The sequence below is a fragment of the Clarias gariepinus genome, chromosome 27 (assembly GCF_024256425.1).
Source record: "Clarias gariepinus isolate MV-2021 ecotype Netherlands chromosome 27, CGAR_prim_01v2, whole genome shotgun sequence".
Classification (NCBI taxonomy): domain Eukaryota; kingdom Metazoa; phylum Chordata; class Actinopteri; order Siluriformes; family Clariidae; genus Clarias; species Clarias gariepinus.
This window is the reverse complement of record NC_071126.1, coordinates 19,227,225-19,246,049: the sequence shown is the minus strand read 5'-3', so window position 1 is coordinate 19,246,049 and position 18,825 is coordinate 19,227,225. Positions and strand designations below refer to the sequence as shown.

The window sequence follows — 18,825 nt, the reverse complement described above, 5'->3', positions numbered from 1 at the left end:
ACACCATGCACATAGAGCCAAGGCGAGAATCGAACCCAACCCTAGAGGTGCGAGGCGACAGTGCTAACCACTACATCACCATGCCGCCGTACAAAACATTCATAAAAGTCCTAAAAATAATATTTAGACTAATGTTTATGTGGAAATCTGACTATACTCATTTTCTTATTGTTATATATATATATATATATATATATATATATATATGTGTGTGTGTGTGTGTGTGTGTGTGTTTTGTTTTTAATACTCATTTTTAGCCCAGCTGCCTGACATGTTTTTATCATTCTTATTATTTTCCATGTATAACACCATGTCCTTCCCAATTCCTCTTGAACACCAGGTTCTCAGAGTGAATGTGATGCAACACTTTCTCAGAAAAACACTCTGCCTTGGGCTGCACGTGAAACGACCATTTCATGTTGCATCAGCTTGGCGTCTTTAAAATAAAAAAAACCCCGACACGCTCTGATTGGACAATAGGAGTGACCGGAATGCATGAGTGACGGCCGTTTAACCAATAGAACGATGCGGAATGAGGAAAAAACGAGGTGGGTGAGAATGGTTGAGGAGGTGATTGGGTGAAAGAGGTGAAGTCCCGCCCACACACACGACAGTGATTGGTGGGGAGAGCGCCATGGTAACGCGTTTACAGGATATATGAGGGGATGCAGGCGAGCCGAGTTTCATCATCCGCAGGACGAGCAGCGGCGCGGCAGAGCTAACAAGCTAGCTAGCCAACTACTTACTTATTTATTTTGGGTTGTTTTTAATTGATTTTAAATGTAAGTAGTTAGTAATAGGTGGAGGTTAGAGGAGGCTAGCTGAGTACCCGCTGGGGTGGTGTTTTAACAGTGTTTACTTCAGATCTATATTTTAGCCGAAGAGGCTAACATGGCGTTTTAATGCAATGATGCGGCGACACTAATGCGGCGGCATGCACCAGGCAACTCAAACAGATCTGCGCATTTCCATCTTCACAACTGCTAAGCAGTTGCGCTCCGGTACCGGCCGCGGTATCGCAGTGAGCCAGCCCATCCCTCTGCTGCTCGACCGGAGGAAGCTAACGCTAGCGAGCTAGCCCGCCGGCTAAACCCCCCGCTGTTTGTTTATCTAATTTCTGCGCGTCATCACATCCACAATGAAGCCTCAGGACATCGTGGCCGGTAAGACCAGCCTGTGGATCTTCGGCTACGGCTCCCTGGTGTGGAAGCCCGACTTCAAGTACAAGCGCAGCCACGTCGGCTTCATCCGCGGCTACAAGCGCCGCTTCTGGCACGGGGACACCTTCCACCGCGGAAGTGACGCAATGGTGAGAATCGGCTAAATTATTTACTTTAAATTTTTATATTATTTTATATATATTTGTGCTAAGACACTTATGCCTTATCTAACTTTTTTTTTTTTAAATGACAGCCTGGAAGAGTCGTGACACTTCTGGAGGAGGATGACGTAAGTAGCACTTCCGGTTCTTCCGAAATGTAACGGTGTTGCCAGCTGTCTTCAGGGGAAGGCCGTTGAAGCATGACGTAATGGACAGTTACGCACATCAAAGAGAAAATAGATTGGGGGGGGGCATTTTTGAAATTTCAACAAAATAAAAAAAAAAAAATGTATAGATGGGTGTGGGTCTGGTCATGGCAAAATATTTAGTGTATATTAATTAAATTACACTACATTAAGAAATAATATAAATTTTACACGCACGATGTCAGTCCAAAGTCACTAAGCTGGCATTCATCTAGGAACCTCTGGAGGCCATTAAATTTCCTATTTTTTATGATCTCCAACATTTCACTGAGCTGGGAACACTATGTACAGTATATTGTGTATTCACACACACGCTTGTTTTTAAATGTTTTGGTTGTGTGTATAATTAACGTATTAATTCTCCTTCCTCCGCAGGCATGCACTTGGGGCGTGGCCTTTGAGGTGACCGGCTCCCAGATCGAAGACTCCCTGGCGTACCTGAACATCCGCGAAGGAGTACGAGGCGGCTACGGCACCCACATGGTCGAGTTCATCCCGCGTGACGAGACCCAGCCCGCTGTCCAAGCCCTGGTTTACATCGCGACCGAAGACAACCCGACCTACCTGGGTCCGGCGAGTACGGATGCGATCGGTGCTCAGATCGCCGTGTGCAAGGGGAAGACGGGCTACAACGTCGAGTACCTGCTCCGCCTGGCCGAGTTCATGAGGCAGAGCTGCCCGGAGGTCGACGATCCTCACCTGTTCTCCATCGAGAGGGCCTGCCTCGCCGTCTTCAGGCCTCTACTGCTAGCGGCTCAACAGCGTGCACCTGCTTTAAACTAAAACACTACCTGTAAATCCAAACCTACATCTTCATAGCATTACTGTACTGTTAAATGTGTAGCATGTCTGCTTCGTGTTTAATTTCTCTAACGAACCAAGCTGTATGATGAATCTACTTCAAAACATTCTGTTTACTTTACACTCCATACCTGACCGCCAGTCGGTTCACGATGTAACACGGTTCAGAAAATCCATCCTTTGTTGTAAAAGGAAGTCAATCGTTAAGTTGTGTTTTAAATAAAGGCGCTTAACTGTGCAAGTGTGTGCTGTTGTGATTGCTCAGAGAACAGGACTTGTTTTTGGGGATATTAATGTAAATATAAATAAATACTCGTCAGACATTTTAGTGTAAAACAAAAGACCTATATTTAAGTCTATTAAAAAGCAAGGAGATTGATGTGTAGTATTATTTATATAAAAATGGGATTTAAAAACTATCCTGTAGAATTTATTTTAACTTGTAGAAAATTTTTTTTTTTATTTTTACCTAAATGTTCATTACCTTCTCTGATATAAACCATTACCCTAATAAACCAGGTCACGGCAATGCAGAACCTTTAGAGCCCACGGGTCAGTGATATCGGGTTGCTTTGACATTAAAAAAATGTATTCCAATCTATAACCTACATATATCCGGTGTTATGCTCAGCAACACCTGGGTCCAATAGCATACACTGACATAACAGTGTACAAGAACATTACAGCTTCATGTAAAATGTAAAAAAAAAATAACACCTGACTTGATAGTGAATTTGTAAGCGTCACAAACTGGTAATTAACTGTCATACTGTCTAGGTCAATAGTATGCCCAGCATACAGTAATATAGTTATGATACTTTCAGGCAGACTCATTAAACAGTTGAGTTATGTACAGTACATCAGAGTTACTAAGTAATGAGGTGTCGTAACATCATCACTTGACGTGAGCTAAATGACGTGAGCTTGCACGTCAGCTTCATGTCTTAACTGCTGACGGACAACCATAAGTCACAATGTCGTCTGTTTCGTTGCTGTTGTTGACAGGAAGTGCCAACACAATCCTATGACAACCTTATGACATATGACTCACTTAAATAACCAGAATGAACCAGAGTTACAATGGCCATGTCTATTAAAGATGGCTTATGAATGTTCATGTTAGTTGTCAAAACCTGCCTGTGTATGTAGGTGGTATGTAGTCTTATGAACACTGTACTTGAGTAATGTGTTAGCACGTTCAATCTAAAAAATAATACTCTTTTATCTTCGTATTAAACAAAACACAGATTCGATTAAAATAAAGACCGGCAGATAAATCACAGACAGATGCGTTCGAAATGATTTTTGAATTTTTTTATTATTATCATTATTAATATTAATATTATTTCGGATTTAGTCCACGTTAGTAAAACAACACTTTTCTTTCTCTTGTATGTACATGGTGACCTATAAAAATAGACAAGCATCATGAAGAACGTGAAGAAGGTCGGAAGACAGCGAGATCCGCTGCGGTATTTACAATCACTGGACCAATAATAATAATTACGCAAAACGAACTTCCCAAAATAGCGCCAGTGGTGCCACGCGAAGGAAAAAAACAAACAAACAAAACGTGATTTTCAATACGTTTAAAAATAAACAGCTTCGTTACAAATTTACAGTTGGCACAAATCTTCATAAATTAACAGTTTTGGATTTTTTTTTTCCCCTTAACTTAAGTTATGATACATTTTACATCCTATTGAAGACTTTTCCAGGCCAGAAATGCTCCACATTTAAGTGGAATAGTGATTTATTTTTGTTGTTTTTTTAAAGCAGCATCACGTTTACACCTTCATTCAAAAAAAAAAAAAAAAAAAAACCTAACAAAACAAACAAAAAAACTTTTTCTCTTTGCATGTCTGAGTATTTATATATTAAGCATCTGAGGCGGATTTTTCTTCGAAAGCGAACAGCTGTAAAAAGAACAGAGGTTGGCGTTTTCACAGCCTGGTGCGCTCGAGTCAATTTTTTTTGTTCCTACGTTGAATATTTGTGCGAAACGTTCTTACAAAACATGAGGAACAAAGTCCGTTCCGGTGGCCCCCTGAAAACACGTAACCGGTAACGGATACGTGTGAAATCTCAAGATGATGCGTGGAACTAGAGCCGAGCCGTCGTTCTGTCGTTGATCAGAAAAAAGATCAGATTTCAGCCAAAACTTCACAGTGACTACAGGCTCGGGGGGGGGGGATTATTCTCATTCCCCCCTCTGGCGTAGGTAGTAGACATCATCGTCATCATCGACCATGGAAACCCTCATCTCAAACCCCAGAGACTAAAACTAAAACCTGAACTAGACTGATACCCTGCGTGCGCGCAGACACACGGTGCTCCTGCTACCGTCCTCCGGCATGGCCGCTTGGAGCTTTGCCTCTCTTAGAGGACGCGTGAAGGACGTGCGAGCTGCCGTGTGGGAGGAGCTGAGCGCCTTTAGCCTGGGGAGAGGACGTGCCCACGGGGATGAACGCCGCCGAGGCTGAGGATCTGGCGATTGCTGGCTGTAAGGATCCGGAAGCGGCAGCGATACCTGAGACGAGATCACATCAGACGTCACATTTAGGCATTTGACAGACGCTCTTATCCAGAGCAACTTACATTTTTATCTCATTACACATCTGAGCAGTTGAGGGTTAAGGGCCTTGCTCAAGGGCCCAACAGTGGCGACTTGGTGGTTGTGGGGTTTGAACCTGGGATCTTTCGAACCATAGTCCAATGCCTTAACCACTGAGCTACCCCTGGCCCTGTCACGTAAGCGTTAATCTACCACGGCTGTGCTACAACTGCTGCGGTCCGAGACGGATGATGTAATGTTTTAAATTCAGAAGTTGTTGATTAATGGGTAACAATACGATAAACCCACCTTTCGACACGCTGTAGCCGTACGCCGCGTACGCCGCAGCTGACGCGGCTGCTGCTCCTGCCATCGCCCCGGCCATCGCCGCCGCGCTCCCGGCCGTCGACTTCCTCCCGCGACCCTTCCTGCTCGAGCACTTGGTGCCGGTGCCAGAGCCTTTGGGTCGTCCTCGGCTCCGAGCGCCTCTCCCTCTGCCTGGACTCGAGACGTCTAGAGACGTCACGCCTGCGGCACAGACTGACGTCAGCTTCAACATCGGATCGCAAAACTATACTGTTTGTTTTACAGCAAGTATAAAAGCAGAATTATAGTAAATAAATACTGAAAACAGGACGTGCTTGTGTTTTTACCCATATTCTATAAGAGGATAAGAAATAAATGAACTAATCTAATTTGCATACTCAACCTGATAGACTGTTACATCTTATGATAAGAATTTATCATAAGACGGTAAGAATTTAATCCGATTCATAAATCCCTTTAGGCTTAGAGTTCTTTAGGTGAAATTTTGTATTGTGAAACTCATTGTCCCGTTGGAAAATATGTAAATACACATAAATCAGTTCCAGCCACCCAAAAATATTACCGATATTACCCATTTCCAACACTATAATCATATTTTTGCATATAAACACAATCAAAACATTTCGAAAAGACACGTAAATGAAGTAAAATAAGAAATAAATAGACATTAAACCCTAAATTCCTGCTTTAAAACCCAGACTGAGAGCGGCTTCCTTTTCCTCTCGATAACATTCTGTTCGGTTCGGCTCGGCCGATTGTAGGGCGAAGAATTTTTCGGTATACAGAGGTAAATTTCTTGCAAAATTGGCTTTTAAAAACCTTAGTCACGAAGTGTTAACCTTAAAGTGCTGATTTGTCCCTGTTTCAGTTTAATTAGTCAGGACACGAACACATGGAATTCAGGAGCTACGACTCGTGTTAGTCTTCACTCAGCAGTGAGTGTGTGTGTGTCCTGGAAGCACTACACAGCCATTTACAAGCCCTACATAAACACAGTGGCTCCACTCGGGCCGCTACTTTATTATCCGGCTCCGTGTGTCTCTGAGAGGGAGGGGGAGGGGCAGGGACGGGGGCGGGGCTAAACACTGCGATGGAGGAATTTGCTGATGAAACACAGGCAAGAAGAATTACGACTGGGTTTAAGGTGGGGAGTCGAGGACGTCTTGTGTTTTTGTGGGATGCGGCGCAGAAATCAGGATCGACCAAATAAAGGAAAAGAAACTGAACGCTGGAAAGTGTTACACAAAATGTTACAACATAAAAAGGCATTCTTGAGATCTCGCTGCTTGGGCTGATGTTTAAGATCACATTTACAATTTTAAACTCCACTAATATAGTAACTGTATGTAGATTTCTGTATAGACCTGAGAATATCTATTTTATGAATCTCTCTCCTCACCGTTCATGTTGTCTGAGACGGAGCCGGTGCCTGAGGCGGGCGAGTTGGTGGGCAGCGGCTCGTCCACGATCACTAGCATGTCGCTGCTGCTCTCGTCGGCCGGCAGAGACCCCGGCTGCAGCTCGCTGCTCAGAGAGATCTGCGCAAACACGTCAGGCTTCAGGTTACGTTCCAGCTACAGAACTCTTAACAAGAAATCTTTTAAAGCCACAGATAAATAAAATTTTATTGAAACAAAAATAAAATTTCCCGAAAGCCACAATGCCTGATCATGTGTTGCATTTCAGCTTCAAAATCTAATTCTGTATAGTACGTCCCCAACATACGAACGAGTTCTGTTCCGAGAGCCCGTTCGTAAGTCCAGTTTGTTCGTAAGTCCAACAAACATTGTCTAGGTACTAGGACACTTATCACAATTGTCTAAACACAGTATAAAACTAACAGGTTCCATCATCTTGTCCTTGTTCTTTAGAATTGTGCCGATGGTTGGACGATTCATGTAAAAGAATGCACTCTTTTGACCTCATTCTGTTCTCTTAATTATTTTCACTTTTGTCTCCATCATTATTGTTAGGCACTTAGCAGTACCAGCTTCATCGCTGCTGCTTTTTCATTTGCCTCCGGAAATTCTGGGATGCATGCTGGACACACGTGATGATGTATGCTGGACATGTGATCTAACTTCCGCGATTGAACATGCGTAACCGTACTGTATGTTCGGGTCTTTAAAAGTTTGTAACTTGAATGTTGTAGTACTTACTTGTATAAAAAAATTATATAAAATAATAAGATGCAAACTGTTAATATTTAAAACAAATGCAAATACGCTGTAATAATATAAACAGATGTAGATTCAGTGTTTATAGTTTTGCTCCTTTAGCCACACAATGTGAAATATCTATTGCACAAAACCGTCATTATTCACAATGAGAACAAAATGTTTTAAATGTGCTAACCTTGGTATAATCTGTAATCCTGTAAATCTAATTAAATAATTAATTGATCTAATTAAGACAAATAAAAACTTCTCAACTGCAGAATAAAAGTGAGCGTGAGTGTGTGATCTGACCTCACTGAAGGGGCTGGGCATGGCCGACTCCATGTCCACGCTGATGAACGAGTCCTCACCGTCAGCCGACAGGTTGGAGTTATCCGCCGACGGGGTGTACGGGATCACCAGATTCACGCCTTCTTTCTTCTTCTTGCTCTCTGCATCCTCCTCCTTTTTCCTCTGCACACAAACACATTACAGAAGCTTTCATGAGGCTGTAACTTCTTCTAAAGTGTGTTTGTGTACGTGTGTGTGTGTGGTACACTGTATGTGTGAGTGTATAATATGATTAGTGATACTCTGGGCTGTATTACCTTCTCTGCGTATTTTTCTCTCTTCCTCTTGCGGTCCTTCACCTTACTGCTCTCCTCCTGCTGTCTCTTCTCCTCCTGCCTTAAACGCACTGAAACACAAACACACGAAGCACGCATTGTTTATTCAAGCAAACATTTAGGAGAGTTAAAGTAGGAGTTTATCCAAGTTAGTTTATGAATCTACACATAAAATATGCAGTGTTGTTGGGAAAGAGTTGAGTGTGTGTTCGTTGCAATAGTAGATATTTGCCTTCCTAACAAACAATAACGTCATTACATTTTGCCAGTAGCTAAGCTTTTGATTAAATCAACGAAAGTTTAAACCCTGATTCATAGATTTGACTCAGCTTCAGAATTTGACTCATGGATTTGAGATTTAACTCATGGATTTGACTTAGCTTCGGTATTTGACTCATGAATTTGACCCAGCTTCGGGATTTGACTCAGCTTCGCAACTGACTCATAGATTTGACTCAGCTTTGGGATTTGACACATAGATTAATGTCTTAAATTTGGGATTTGACTCAGCTTCGGGATTTGACCCAGCTTTGAAATTTTACTCAGATTTGGGATTTGACATTTGACTCATGGAATTTACAGCTTCAGGATTTGACTCAGCTTCGGTATTTGACTCATAAATTTGACCCAGCTTCGGGATTTGACTCAGCTTCGCAATTGACTCATAGATTTGACTCAGCTTTGGGATTTGACACATAGATTAATGTCTTAAATTTGGGATTTGACTCAGCTTCGGGATTTGACCCAGCTTCGGGATTTGACATTTGACTCATGGAATTTACAGCTTCAGGATTTGACTCTTGGATTTGACTAACAGATTTTAGATTAAGTAAATTTCAATTTTTATTTTGTGAATTTGATTCACCAGTTCAGGATTTGAGTCGTAAATTTTGGATTGATTTACAGATTTGATTTAGGGTTTTGTGATTTGATTTATGGATTTAACTCAAAAATCTGATTTGAGTCATGTATTTGTGTTTCACATATTTGGGATTTGACTCAGATTACAAATTAGATAAATAGGGCTTACTTAACTTTATTCACAGATTTAGCATTTGACTTGTGGATTTGATTCACAGATTTGGGATTAAATTCATAGATCTTGGATCTGACACGGATTTGATTGACGTTGATTAAGACGGAAATGTAATTCTGAAAAACCTTAACTCACGTTTTTTCTCCAGCTCCTCGTCGTCCAGCAGTAGACTGACGACCTCTTTGGGCTTCAGAGTGTCGGGTTTGAAATTCCCTCCCGAAATCACCATCCTCTGAATCTAACGCACGGGAAACGCGAGAGTGTGATTAGACTCAGGATCGCTGCACTGTGGCTTTAAACTGTATTAGGTATGTGTGAGCTATGAGTGTCTGCATGAGAGAAATCACTGATCAACATCTGATAACTCTTATATTCACTTATTAACTTAATTTCACTCATAAAACCTGTAAACATTACTGATAGCGACGGTAACTACGTAACTCGTACCTCGCTCTTCTCCTTGGCGCGCTGCAGGATCCGCTCCTCTATCGTGCCTTTGCATATGAGGCGGTACACGGTGACCTGTTTGGTCTGGCCCAGTCTGTGGGCTCGGTCCATGGCCTGTTGGTCCACCGTGGGGTTCCAGTCACTGTCGTAGAAAATCACCTGCAGAGGAACAGACGACACACACACTCATCACATGCATACACACTCTGCGTAAACATATCCACTATACAGACTATACTTCAGTTTAGGGAGTGAATACTAATGTAATTAGCATCATGGAGATGAATTTCAGACTTCCTCTTTGTAAATCTTTTAAATCTTTTAAATCTTTTTATATCATAATGAAGGTGTGTTGTGATTTCAGCTTCGTTGCAACGTTCATTATACAGTAACAGTTTGTTATTTAAATAGTATAAGAAATAGAAAAAAAGGGGAAAAATTGAACCAGTTGATCAAAGAGCGATTATTTTTGATATGTTTAGCAAATGATTCCATATTATATATTTAATTATATTTGATATAAACTTTTAGAAAATTACAATACAAGAACAAACACTTACACAATACAATATTTTTCCCATTAAGATTTATTTGTGTGTGTAAACATTATGCAATCACAGCATATGAAATATTCTGTAAACTTATAAACAATATTAACACTGTCCGTCTGTTTTTGTTGTTGTCCTTTTTTCCTTTGTGTTTATTCGTTTGTGTTTATTCGTTCGTCATTGTTGTTCCCGCTCCCCTTCACCCGCTTTATCGTCTTTATTTTGTTTTTCTCATCACAGTTGTCACTGTTGTCTTATTTTTGTTTTTTCTACCTCTTTCTTTTTTATCTTCTATTTGTTGTCATTATTCCATATTATTCTATATATATAATATTCAGTTATTTTTTCCTGTTGTAGTTGTACAGCAATTATTGTTCTTTTGTTTCTCTTTAAAAGGTGTAAAACAATTTTGTGTTTTTTTTTTTTTCTAGTTGTTGTATTTTATTATCTAGCTAGGTTGTATCTAGCTGTAGGTATTATTATTATTATTATTACTACTGTACTTTTTCCCCTCTAAGCTTTAAACATTTATTATATTCTTCCGTGGCCATAGTTATTTCTCTTACGGTTTCTTTTCCTCCTTAAGTTAAGTTTTAACAATTATTCTTTCTCTTCCTTTTCCCCCTCATGCTGGCGTTATTGCTCCACCGCCCACAGTTTAATTATTATTTCTTATTGTTGTTGTGTTTTTTTTTTTTGCCTTTTCTTCTGCTGGAGATTTGATTCATGTTTTTGTCCCTTGACAACTATTTTCTTTTTATTATTCTTTTTTTAGTTGCCATTCCTGTCTTATGTATTATTTTTTTCTTCCTTATTGTTTATTATTCATTTTTTATTTTTGTCATCATGCTCATTGTTGTAATTTTACATTTCTTTTGTTTTATGTTATAATTTTCATCTGTTTATTATCGTCACTGTCCCTTTTTCTCAGCTTTAATCTTAATCATTTTATTTTTCCTTTTTTTTTCTTTCCTTCTATTCTAATTGTTGATGTGACTGTTCTGTACTTCTTCTCACTTCTTTTTTTTTCCTCTTTACTTTCCTGTTTTAGTTCTCATTGTTAGTGCTGACCCTTTCTTATCTACGCTTTATTATTCATTTATTTACTTTTCTTTTCTTCTGTTTCGGTAGCTGACATATTTGTCATTCTTTGTCCATTTTTTGTTCTACTTTACTTTCTTATCTTCTGTTGCAGTTCTTGTCATTGTTATTTTCAAATGCTTTCTTGCTGCTTTTCTTTGTTAAAGGATACACAACCTCTGAAGATCCTGTAATATTTCACTTCAGTTCACTTTATATGACTTACACTCCTCACCATCATTATTAGTGTCACTGTGGTTAAACCGAGACGTTTTGGGTTTTATCAGGAGAACGCGGTGTTCTCAGACGTTTGATGCGCCAGATTGCGATGTTCCAGCAGAACAGTGAACCCGCCCGGCTGAGAACCCGTCAGCAAGTGAAGCCGTAATGAGAGCGAGTGTATTAGAGCGTCTCACCGTGTCTGCAGCAGTCAGATTTATTCCCAGACCCCCTGCTCTAGTGCTGAGGAGAAAGACGAAAATATCCGTCCTGCAAGCAGAAGAGAGAGAGAGAGAGAGAGAGAGAGAGAGAGAGAGAGAGAAAATCCGACACTTCAATATCCCACACACACTCTGTAGAAAATGAAAAGCAGACGGAGATAATGCAAAGCAGAGACGCACAGGGAGGTCTAACATGAAGGCACATCACAGTCTGAGCGCTAATTACTTGTCTTCTAAACTTCACCCAGAGACAGATGCTAACATGGGACCCGCTGTGAGACAGGGTGAGCTTTTCACCCCTTTCACCATCAAAATAAAGAAAAAGAAAGAAAGTTTAAAAAAAAAAAAGAAAAAGAAAGACAGCAGTGCCCATCAGCTCACCGGCTTTGGAAGTCCGCCACCATGTCACGACGCTCCGAGATCTTGGACGAACCGTCCAGTCGCATGTAGGTGTGTTTGCGGTACACCATGTACTCCTGAGGAAAAAGGGAGGATATGTTATTAGAGTTTATCAATAAAACAAATGAACATATAACAGTGTGTGTGTGTGTGTAAGATCACTCTGTACAGCAGAGTATCAGTAACGATACTAAAGACGGCAACAATCTCCTTTAGAAATGGCTAAAAATAAAACATTTTATATACGTAACATAAAACAGTATGTTTATGTTCTTATCTGAACCACACACCAAATAGAATAACATAATGACTACAACACACACTATACACAATAACGTAATGACTACAACACACACTATAGAATAACGTAATGACTACAACACACACTATAGAATAACGTAATGACTACAACAAACACTAAATACAATAACAATGACTACAACACACACTATATAGAATAACATAATGACCACAACACACACTATATAGAAAAACGTAATGACTACAACACACTATATAGAAAAACGCAATGACTACAACACACATTATACACAATTACGTAACGACCACAACACACACTATATAGAATAACGTAATGACTATAACACACACTATATAGAATAACATAATGACCACAACACACACTATATAGAATAACATAATGACCACAACACACACTATATAGAATAACGTAATGACTACAACACACACTATATAGAATAACGTAATGACTACAACACACACTATATAAAATTACGTAATGACTACAACACACACTATATAGAATAACGTAATGACTACAACACACACTATATAGAATAACGTAATGACCACAACACACACTATATAGAATAACGTAATGACCACAACACACAACACACACTATATAGAATAACATAATGACCACAACACACAACACACACTATATAGAATAACATAATGACTACAACACACACTATATAAAATTACGTAATGACTACAACACATACTATATAGAATAACGTAATGACTACAACACACACCATATAGAATAACGTAATGACCACAACACACACTATATAAAATTACGTAATGACCACAACACACACTATATAGAATAACATAATGACCACAACACACACTATATAGAATAACGTAATGACTATAACACACACTATATAGAATAACGTAATGACTATAACACACACTATATAGAATAACGTAATGACTACAACACACACTATATAGAATAACGTAATGACTACAACACACACGATATACAATGACGTAATGACTACAACACACACTATATAGAATAACATAATGACCACAACACACACTATATAGAATAACGTAATGACTATAACACACACTATATAGAATAACGTAATGACTACAACACACACGATATACAATGACGTAATGACCACAACACACACTATATAGAATAACGTAATGACTACAACACACACGATATACAATGACGTAATGACTACAACACACACTATATAGAATAACATAATGACTACAACACACACTATATAGAATAACGTAATGACTATAACACACACTATATAGAATAACGTAATGACTACAACACACACTATATAGAATAACGTAATGACTACAACACACACGATATACAATGACGTAATGACTACAACACACACTATATAGAATAACATAATGACTACAACACACACTATATAGAATAACGTAATGACTATAACACACACTATATAGAATAACGTAATGACTACAACACACACTATATAGAATAACGTAATGACTATAACACACACTATATAGAATAACGTAATGACCACAACACACACTATATAGAATAACGTAATGACTACAACACACACGATATACAATGACGTAATGACTACAACACACACTATATAGAATAACATAATGACTACAACACACACTATATAGAATAACGTAATGACTATAACACACACTATATAGAATAACGTAATGACTACAACACACACTATATAGAATAACGTAATGACTACAACACACTATATAGAATAACATAATGACTACAACACACACTATATAGAATAACGTAATGACTATAACACACACTATATAGAATAACGTAATGACTACAACACACGATATACAATGACGTAATGACTACAACACACACGATATACAATGACGTAATGACTACAACACACACTATATAGAATAACAAAATGACTACAACACACACTATATAGAATAACATAATGACTACAACACACACTATATAGAATAACGTAATGACTACAACACACACTTTATAGAATAACATAATGACTACAACACACACTATATAGAATAACGTAATGACTACAACACACACTATATAGAATAACGTAATGACTACAACACACACGATATACAATGACGTAATGACTACAACACACACTATATACAATGACGTAATGACTACAACACACTGAGTACAATGACGTTATGACTACAACACACTATATAGAAAAACGCAATGACTACAACACACATTATACACAATAACGTAATGACCACAACACATACTATATAGAATAACATAATGACCACAACACACACTATATAGAATAACATAATGACCACAACACACACTATATAGAATAACGTAATGACTACAACACACACTATATACAATGACGTAATTACTACAACACACACTATATAGAATAACGTAATGACTACAACACACACGATATACAATGACGTAATGACTACAACACACACTATATACAATGACGTAATTACTACAACACACTGAATACAATGACGTTATGACTACAACACACTATATAAAATAACGTAATGACTACAACACACACTATATACCATGACGTAAAGACTAAACCGCACACTATTTACAATGACGTAATGACTATGCCGCACACTATATACAATGACGTAATTACTAAACCGCACACCATATACCATGACGTAAAGACTACACCACACACTATATACAATGATGTAAAGACTACACCGCACACTATATACAATGACGTAATGACTATGCCGCACACCACAGACAATAATGTACAGACTACAGCACATACAAAAGCAATGACCACACTACATACCACACATAATAACGTAATGACATTTAATTCTCGGGCACTTGATCAAACAGGACATGATATCAGTGGGATAAGTGAATAACACTACAGTATTTCCTTCTTCCTCAATTACTCACTCACTCATGTGCTTATGACTTCTTCCTTTCTTTCAGTACTTATTTCTGCTCATGTTTCCTTTTTTTTCCTCATTCTTACAATCTTTCTTGTTTATTTTTTTTTCATTTCATAACTTTCTCATTCTCTCCGTCCCCCTCTCCGTCTCCTCTCATCTGTCCATCTTTTCTTTCTTTCTTAGCCAACAAGTTAGAAGAGTCAGAGAACTCCGTAACCCCCGGGCGGAGAGTGTAACGTAATCCGTGTAAAGATGCTGGGTAAGATATCGGCGTACTACACCCTACAGATCTTGTCATTACCGAGAGTCGTGTAATAGTGACATAAACATTCACTCCCTAACATAACCACTTCTGATGTCATGACAAATTGGGCGATGTCAAAACAAAGACTAAACCAACAAGGTCGAAGCTGAAAGACTGCAATCTGTTCCCCAGAGCTGACTCGGCAATGATTCAAATCGACTCCAGCTGGTTTGTTTAAATCCACAGCCGAGTGGACGGAGTGCTGCGTAATCGGTCATGACATCATTCAGCAAACACATAGCGCAGGCTAGCGTGCTAATCTTAGCTCTGAGAACTTTACGAGGCTTACCACTGTGTGTGTGTGTGTAAGAGAGAAAGATTAGAAGTATTATCCCTACAACTATGTGATTAAAGAAATAAAAACGAATGTCAGAGCGAACCGCCGATGAGGTCGCAGAATCATCTGACGCCGTCATGCTTTCTTTTTTTCTTTTCCCATGGTTAAGGTTTCCCATGGTGCAACTACTCGACAAATACAGGAAGTGGAGTGTGTACAACCATCTGGCAACTTCCTTCCAGGTTTTAAAGATTTGTAAAGAAAAGTAAAACGGCTAAAACGGCACTGGAGCGCATTCCCGTACGGCTCTGCAGAAGCATTGTGGCGTTACGTGGAGACGGAACAATACGTCCTGGAATAAACACTACAGGTGGGAAAGATGTGAAACAATACCGCTGATAAAGGAACATCTGAGGAACTGCAAGATCTGGCTTTGTGATTCCACAGCTCGAGGTGAAAACCACCGCTAGCTAAAAGCAACATCAAGACTCACCTCACATCTGGTGTTAAACTAACACAACATTCCACGATAAGATCTGTGGATCATGTCACCACTGACAAACGCTCTACCAAAAAAAACCTGAAGCTGAAGAGCAGTTACGCCCACTGTCACAAAGCAGGTTTACAAAATAAAAAATTAATAAATAAAAAATTGGAAGTTTGAAAAAATGTGAGGAGCTTTGAATAATTAGCAGTGTGTCCTTTAATCTTTCTATCTTCCTCAATTCTTTCAATTTTTTCCTTTTTTTTCTTTCTTCTTTCTCACTTAACTCTTCTGATGTCATCTCGCTTTATTTAATATCACTTTTTCTTTCGCAATCATTTCATTTTATCTCACTTTTTCACCCTTCTTCACTCATTACTTTCTTCTCATTCTGATTTTCTCTTTCTTACTTTACTTTCTTCCGTTCTATTCCATCACACTCATTTCTTTCTTTTCTAACTCATTTCTTTGTTACATCTCATTTCTATTCAGGTCTCCTCACTCCACATAGTTTCTTTCTGTCTTTCTTTCTATCTATTCTCTTTCCTTCTTACTTTCCTTCTGTTCTATTCTTTGCCATTTTTATCTATCTTTCTTCATCCATTATCTAATTCTTTCCCTTCTTTCTCATCAGTTTGTTCCCCTCCCCCATAGTCCATGCTGTACATATTCAAGGCAGATGTTAAACTTTCTTTTACAATCAGAACGAGCATCATGTCAGAGACTGTTGTGTGTGTGTAGATGTTTATAGTATTCCTGTTGTTATGACGATGACGTGGCCTGTCAGGGCCGTTGCAGTAAACAGCAGGCGCGAGGCCCTGTGCGCGGCCCCGCGAGAGTGAGCGAGCGCGTGCGCTCACCTCCAGCAGGTCGATCATGCGGGTCATCTGGGAGTAGATGAGGACGCGGTGACCCTGAGACTTCAGCTGAGTCAGCAGCAGGTCCAGAGTGTGCAGCTTCCCGCTGTCCGTGATCAGACTCTCCTTGTCTGAAACACACACCAGAACACCACATCGGGTCACTTCCTGTTCAGGATTTCTGTACCATCTGACGCCAGGTCTTACACACACACACACAGGTGCTTTATTCATAAAAAAAAAAATGGGGTGATTATCCTTTGTTCATCCACCAAACCCCACAAAAACACGCCTACAGGTAGGGAGAGAAATAAAGAAAAAAAAGTGAAAAAAGTATAAATAATGATGTATACAGAGAAAAACAAACTACGTAAACAGTATAAGGCAAAGCAGTTATAAAAAGAAAAAAAAAAGAAAGAAAAGCAGTATAAAAAAAGAAAGAAAAAGGAAATATGCAAAACAGTATAAGTAAAAGAAATAGTTATGTTGAGACAAGGTACAGCTATAGAAAGAAAAGAAAAGAAACAAACATTATGTGATAAGGTACAGATACAAAAGAAAGAAAGACTGATTATCTGACAAGGTACAGATATGAAAAAGAAAAAAAGAATGATTGTGATAAGGTACAAAATATATATATAAAGAAATAACAAAATCGTATAAAGAAAGAAAGCTCATGACAAGGTACAGCTAAAGAAAGCAAGAGGAAAAAAATTATGCAATAAGGTACCGCAATAGAAAAAAAAAGAAAGAAAGAGTAAAACAGTATAAACTATACAGAAATAAAAGTCATGTGACGTGACGGCTACAGAAATACTTAAAAAGAAAGAAAGAAGTGAATAAGCATCGGGACTTAAGTAAAGAAGGACGGATGAGATGGACAACATGCTTCCGTACGTTAAGATGAATAAGACTTGCTGCTGAATAAAGACAAAAGTAATGGCACCCTATGAAATGCCGCTAGATGTGCCGCGTGCGTCTATCCGTCGACACGCTGCAGTGGCTGAGCCGCGTTACTGGAGCGTTACCTCGTGTTGCTCCTAGGGGGCGCTCTTTCACCCGTCCCCTCACTACGCTCTGAGCGGAGCCTCACACACTCTATATTCCTCATTGTAACAAGGGTGTGAGCTGATGACTGATTTATTTATAGATTCCCCTCATACAGTTTACTGCCATTCCATCATTGGGCTCTAAGGTCACATGACCCAAGGGCCAGGGAGGTCAAAGGTCAGGGATGGAAAGTATTCAATCTGCGATTAAACCGTCACGTATTCCACACAGCAAGGCGCGCGGAGGAGATTTCCTGAGGGTCTGTCCTCGCGGCGCGGTTCCGCGCACACAACACAACAGAGCGAACAGCACCACCTGCAGGTCAGGTCCGGAGTGTGTGTGTGTGTGTGTGTGTGTGTGTGTGTGTGTGAGAGACCTTTACATTAACGTGACAGCTGAGTGAGGTGAGAGTGCAGGAAGAAACTCTTCTCACGTTAGCAAGAACACACACACAAAAAAGACAAAAACAATTACATCGGCGTTAATGTCCGAGCCAAAAATCAAAAAGTGAAAAAAAAAAATTATAATAATAATAGGGCCGATAATATTTCCGTCCATTTTGCTGGAGCTCAGAGATTCTTTGAAGGAACAGGAAGGGAAAGCTGAGTTTCCCACAGGCTGTCTGCAAGCTAAGACCGATTACTGCCCTCCTCACACTAACACACACACACACACACACACACACACACACACACCCCTCCACCTTAACGAGTCTGAAATGCT

The 18,825-nt window shown here is 39.4% G+C and overlaps 2 protein-coding genes across 3 annotated transcripts in view; one reads left to right on the top strand and one right to left on the bottom strand.

Moving 5' to 3' along the window:
- Positions 1-678: 678 nt before the first annotated feature.
- On the top strand, positions 679-2,569 carry chac1 (ChaC, cation transport regulator homolog 1 (E. coli)). The gene is made up of 3 exons (XM_053488948.1): positions 679-1,309; positions 1,414-1,449; positions 1,903-2,569. Exons 1-3 carry the CDS (start codon positions 1,139-1,141, stop codon positions 2,308-2,310), a joined length of 615 nt encoding a protein of 204 aa, XP_053344923.1. The 5' UTR covers positions 679-1,138; the 3' UTR covers positions 2,311-2,569.
- Positions 2,570-3,635: 1,066 nt separating this feature from the next.
- ino80 (INO80 complex ATPase subunit) overlaps positions 3,636-18,825 on the bottom strand; it is a 43,831-nt gene continuing 28,641 nt past the window's right edge. For both annotated transcript variants that reach the window (XM_053488917.1, XM_053488918.1), the window contains exons 27-36: positions 17,056-17,183; positions 11,924-12,018; positions 11,519-11,591; positions 9,475-9,633; positions 9,163-9,265; positions 7,974-8,062; positions 7,678-7,839; positions 6,609-6,747; positions 5,192-5,410; positions 3,636-4,858 (exon numbers count right to left, since the gene is read on the bottom strand). In XM_053488917.1, coding sequence (XP_053344892.1) covers positions 4,668-4,858; positions 5,192-5,410; positions 6,609-6,747; positions 7,678-7,839; positions 7,974-8,062; positions 9,163-9,265; positions 9,475-9,633; positions 11,519-11,591; positions 11,924-12,018; positions 17,056-17,183 — 1,358 coding nt within the window. In that variant the 3' untranslated portion in view covers positions 3,636-4,667. The remainder of the gene's footprint in view (positions 4,859-5,191; positions 5,411-6,608; positions 6,748-7,677; positions 7,840-7,973; positions 8,063-9,162; positions 9,266-9,474; positions 9,634-11,518; positions 11,592-11,923; positions 12,019-17,055; positions 17,184-18,825) is intronic.

Coding starts and splice junctions, on each gene's coding strand:
- chac1 (XM_053488948.1), top strand. CDS start 1,139: ATGAAGCCTCAGGACATCGTGGCCGGTAAGACCAGCCTGTGGATCTTC. Junction 1,310..1,413: donor ACCGCGGAAGTGACGCAATG/GTGAGAATCGGC, acceptor TTTAAATGACAG/CCTGGAAGAGTCGTGACACT. Junction 1,450..1,902: donor CACTTCTGGAGGAGGATGAC/GTAAGTAGCACT, acceptor CTTCCTCCGCAG/GCATGCACTTGGGGCGTGGC.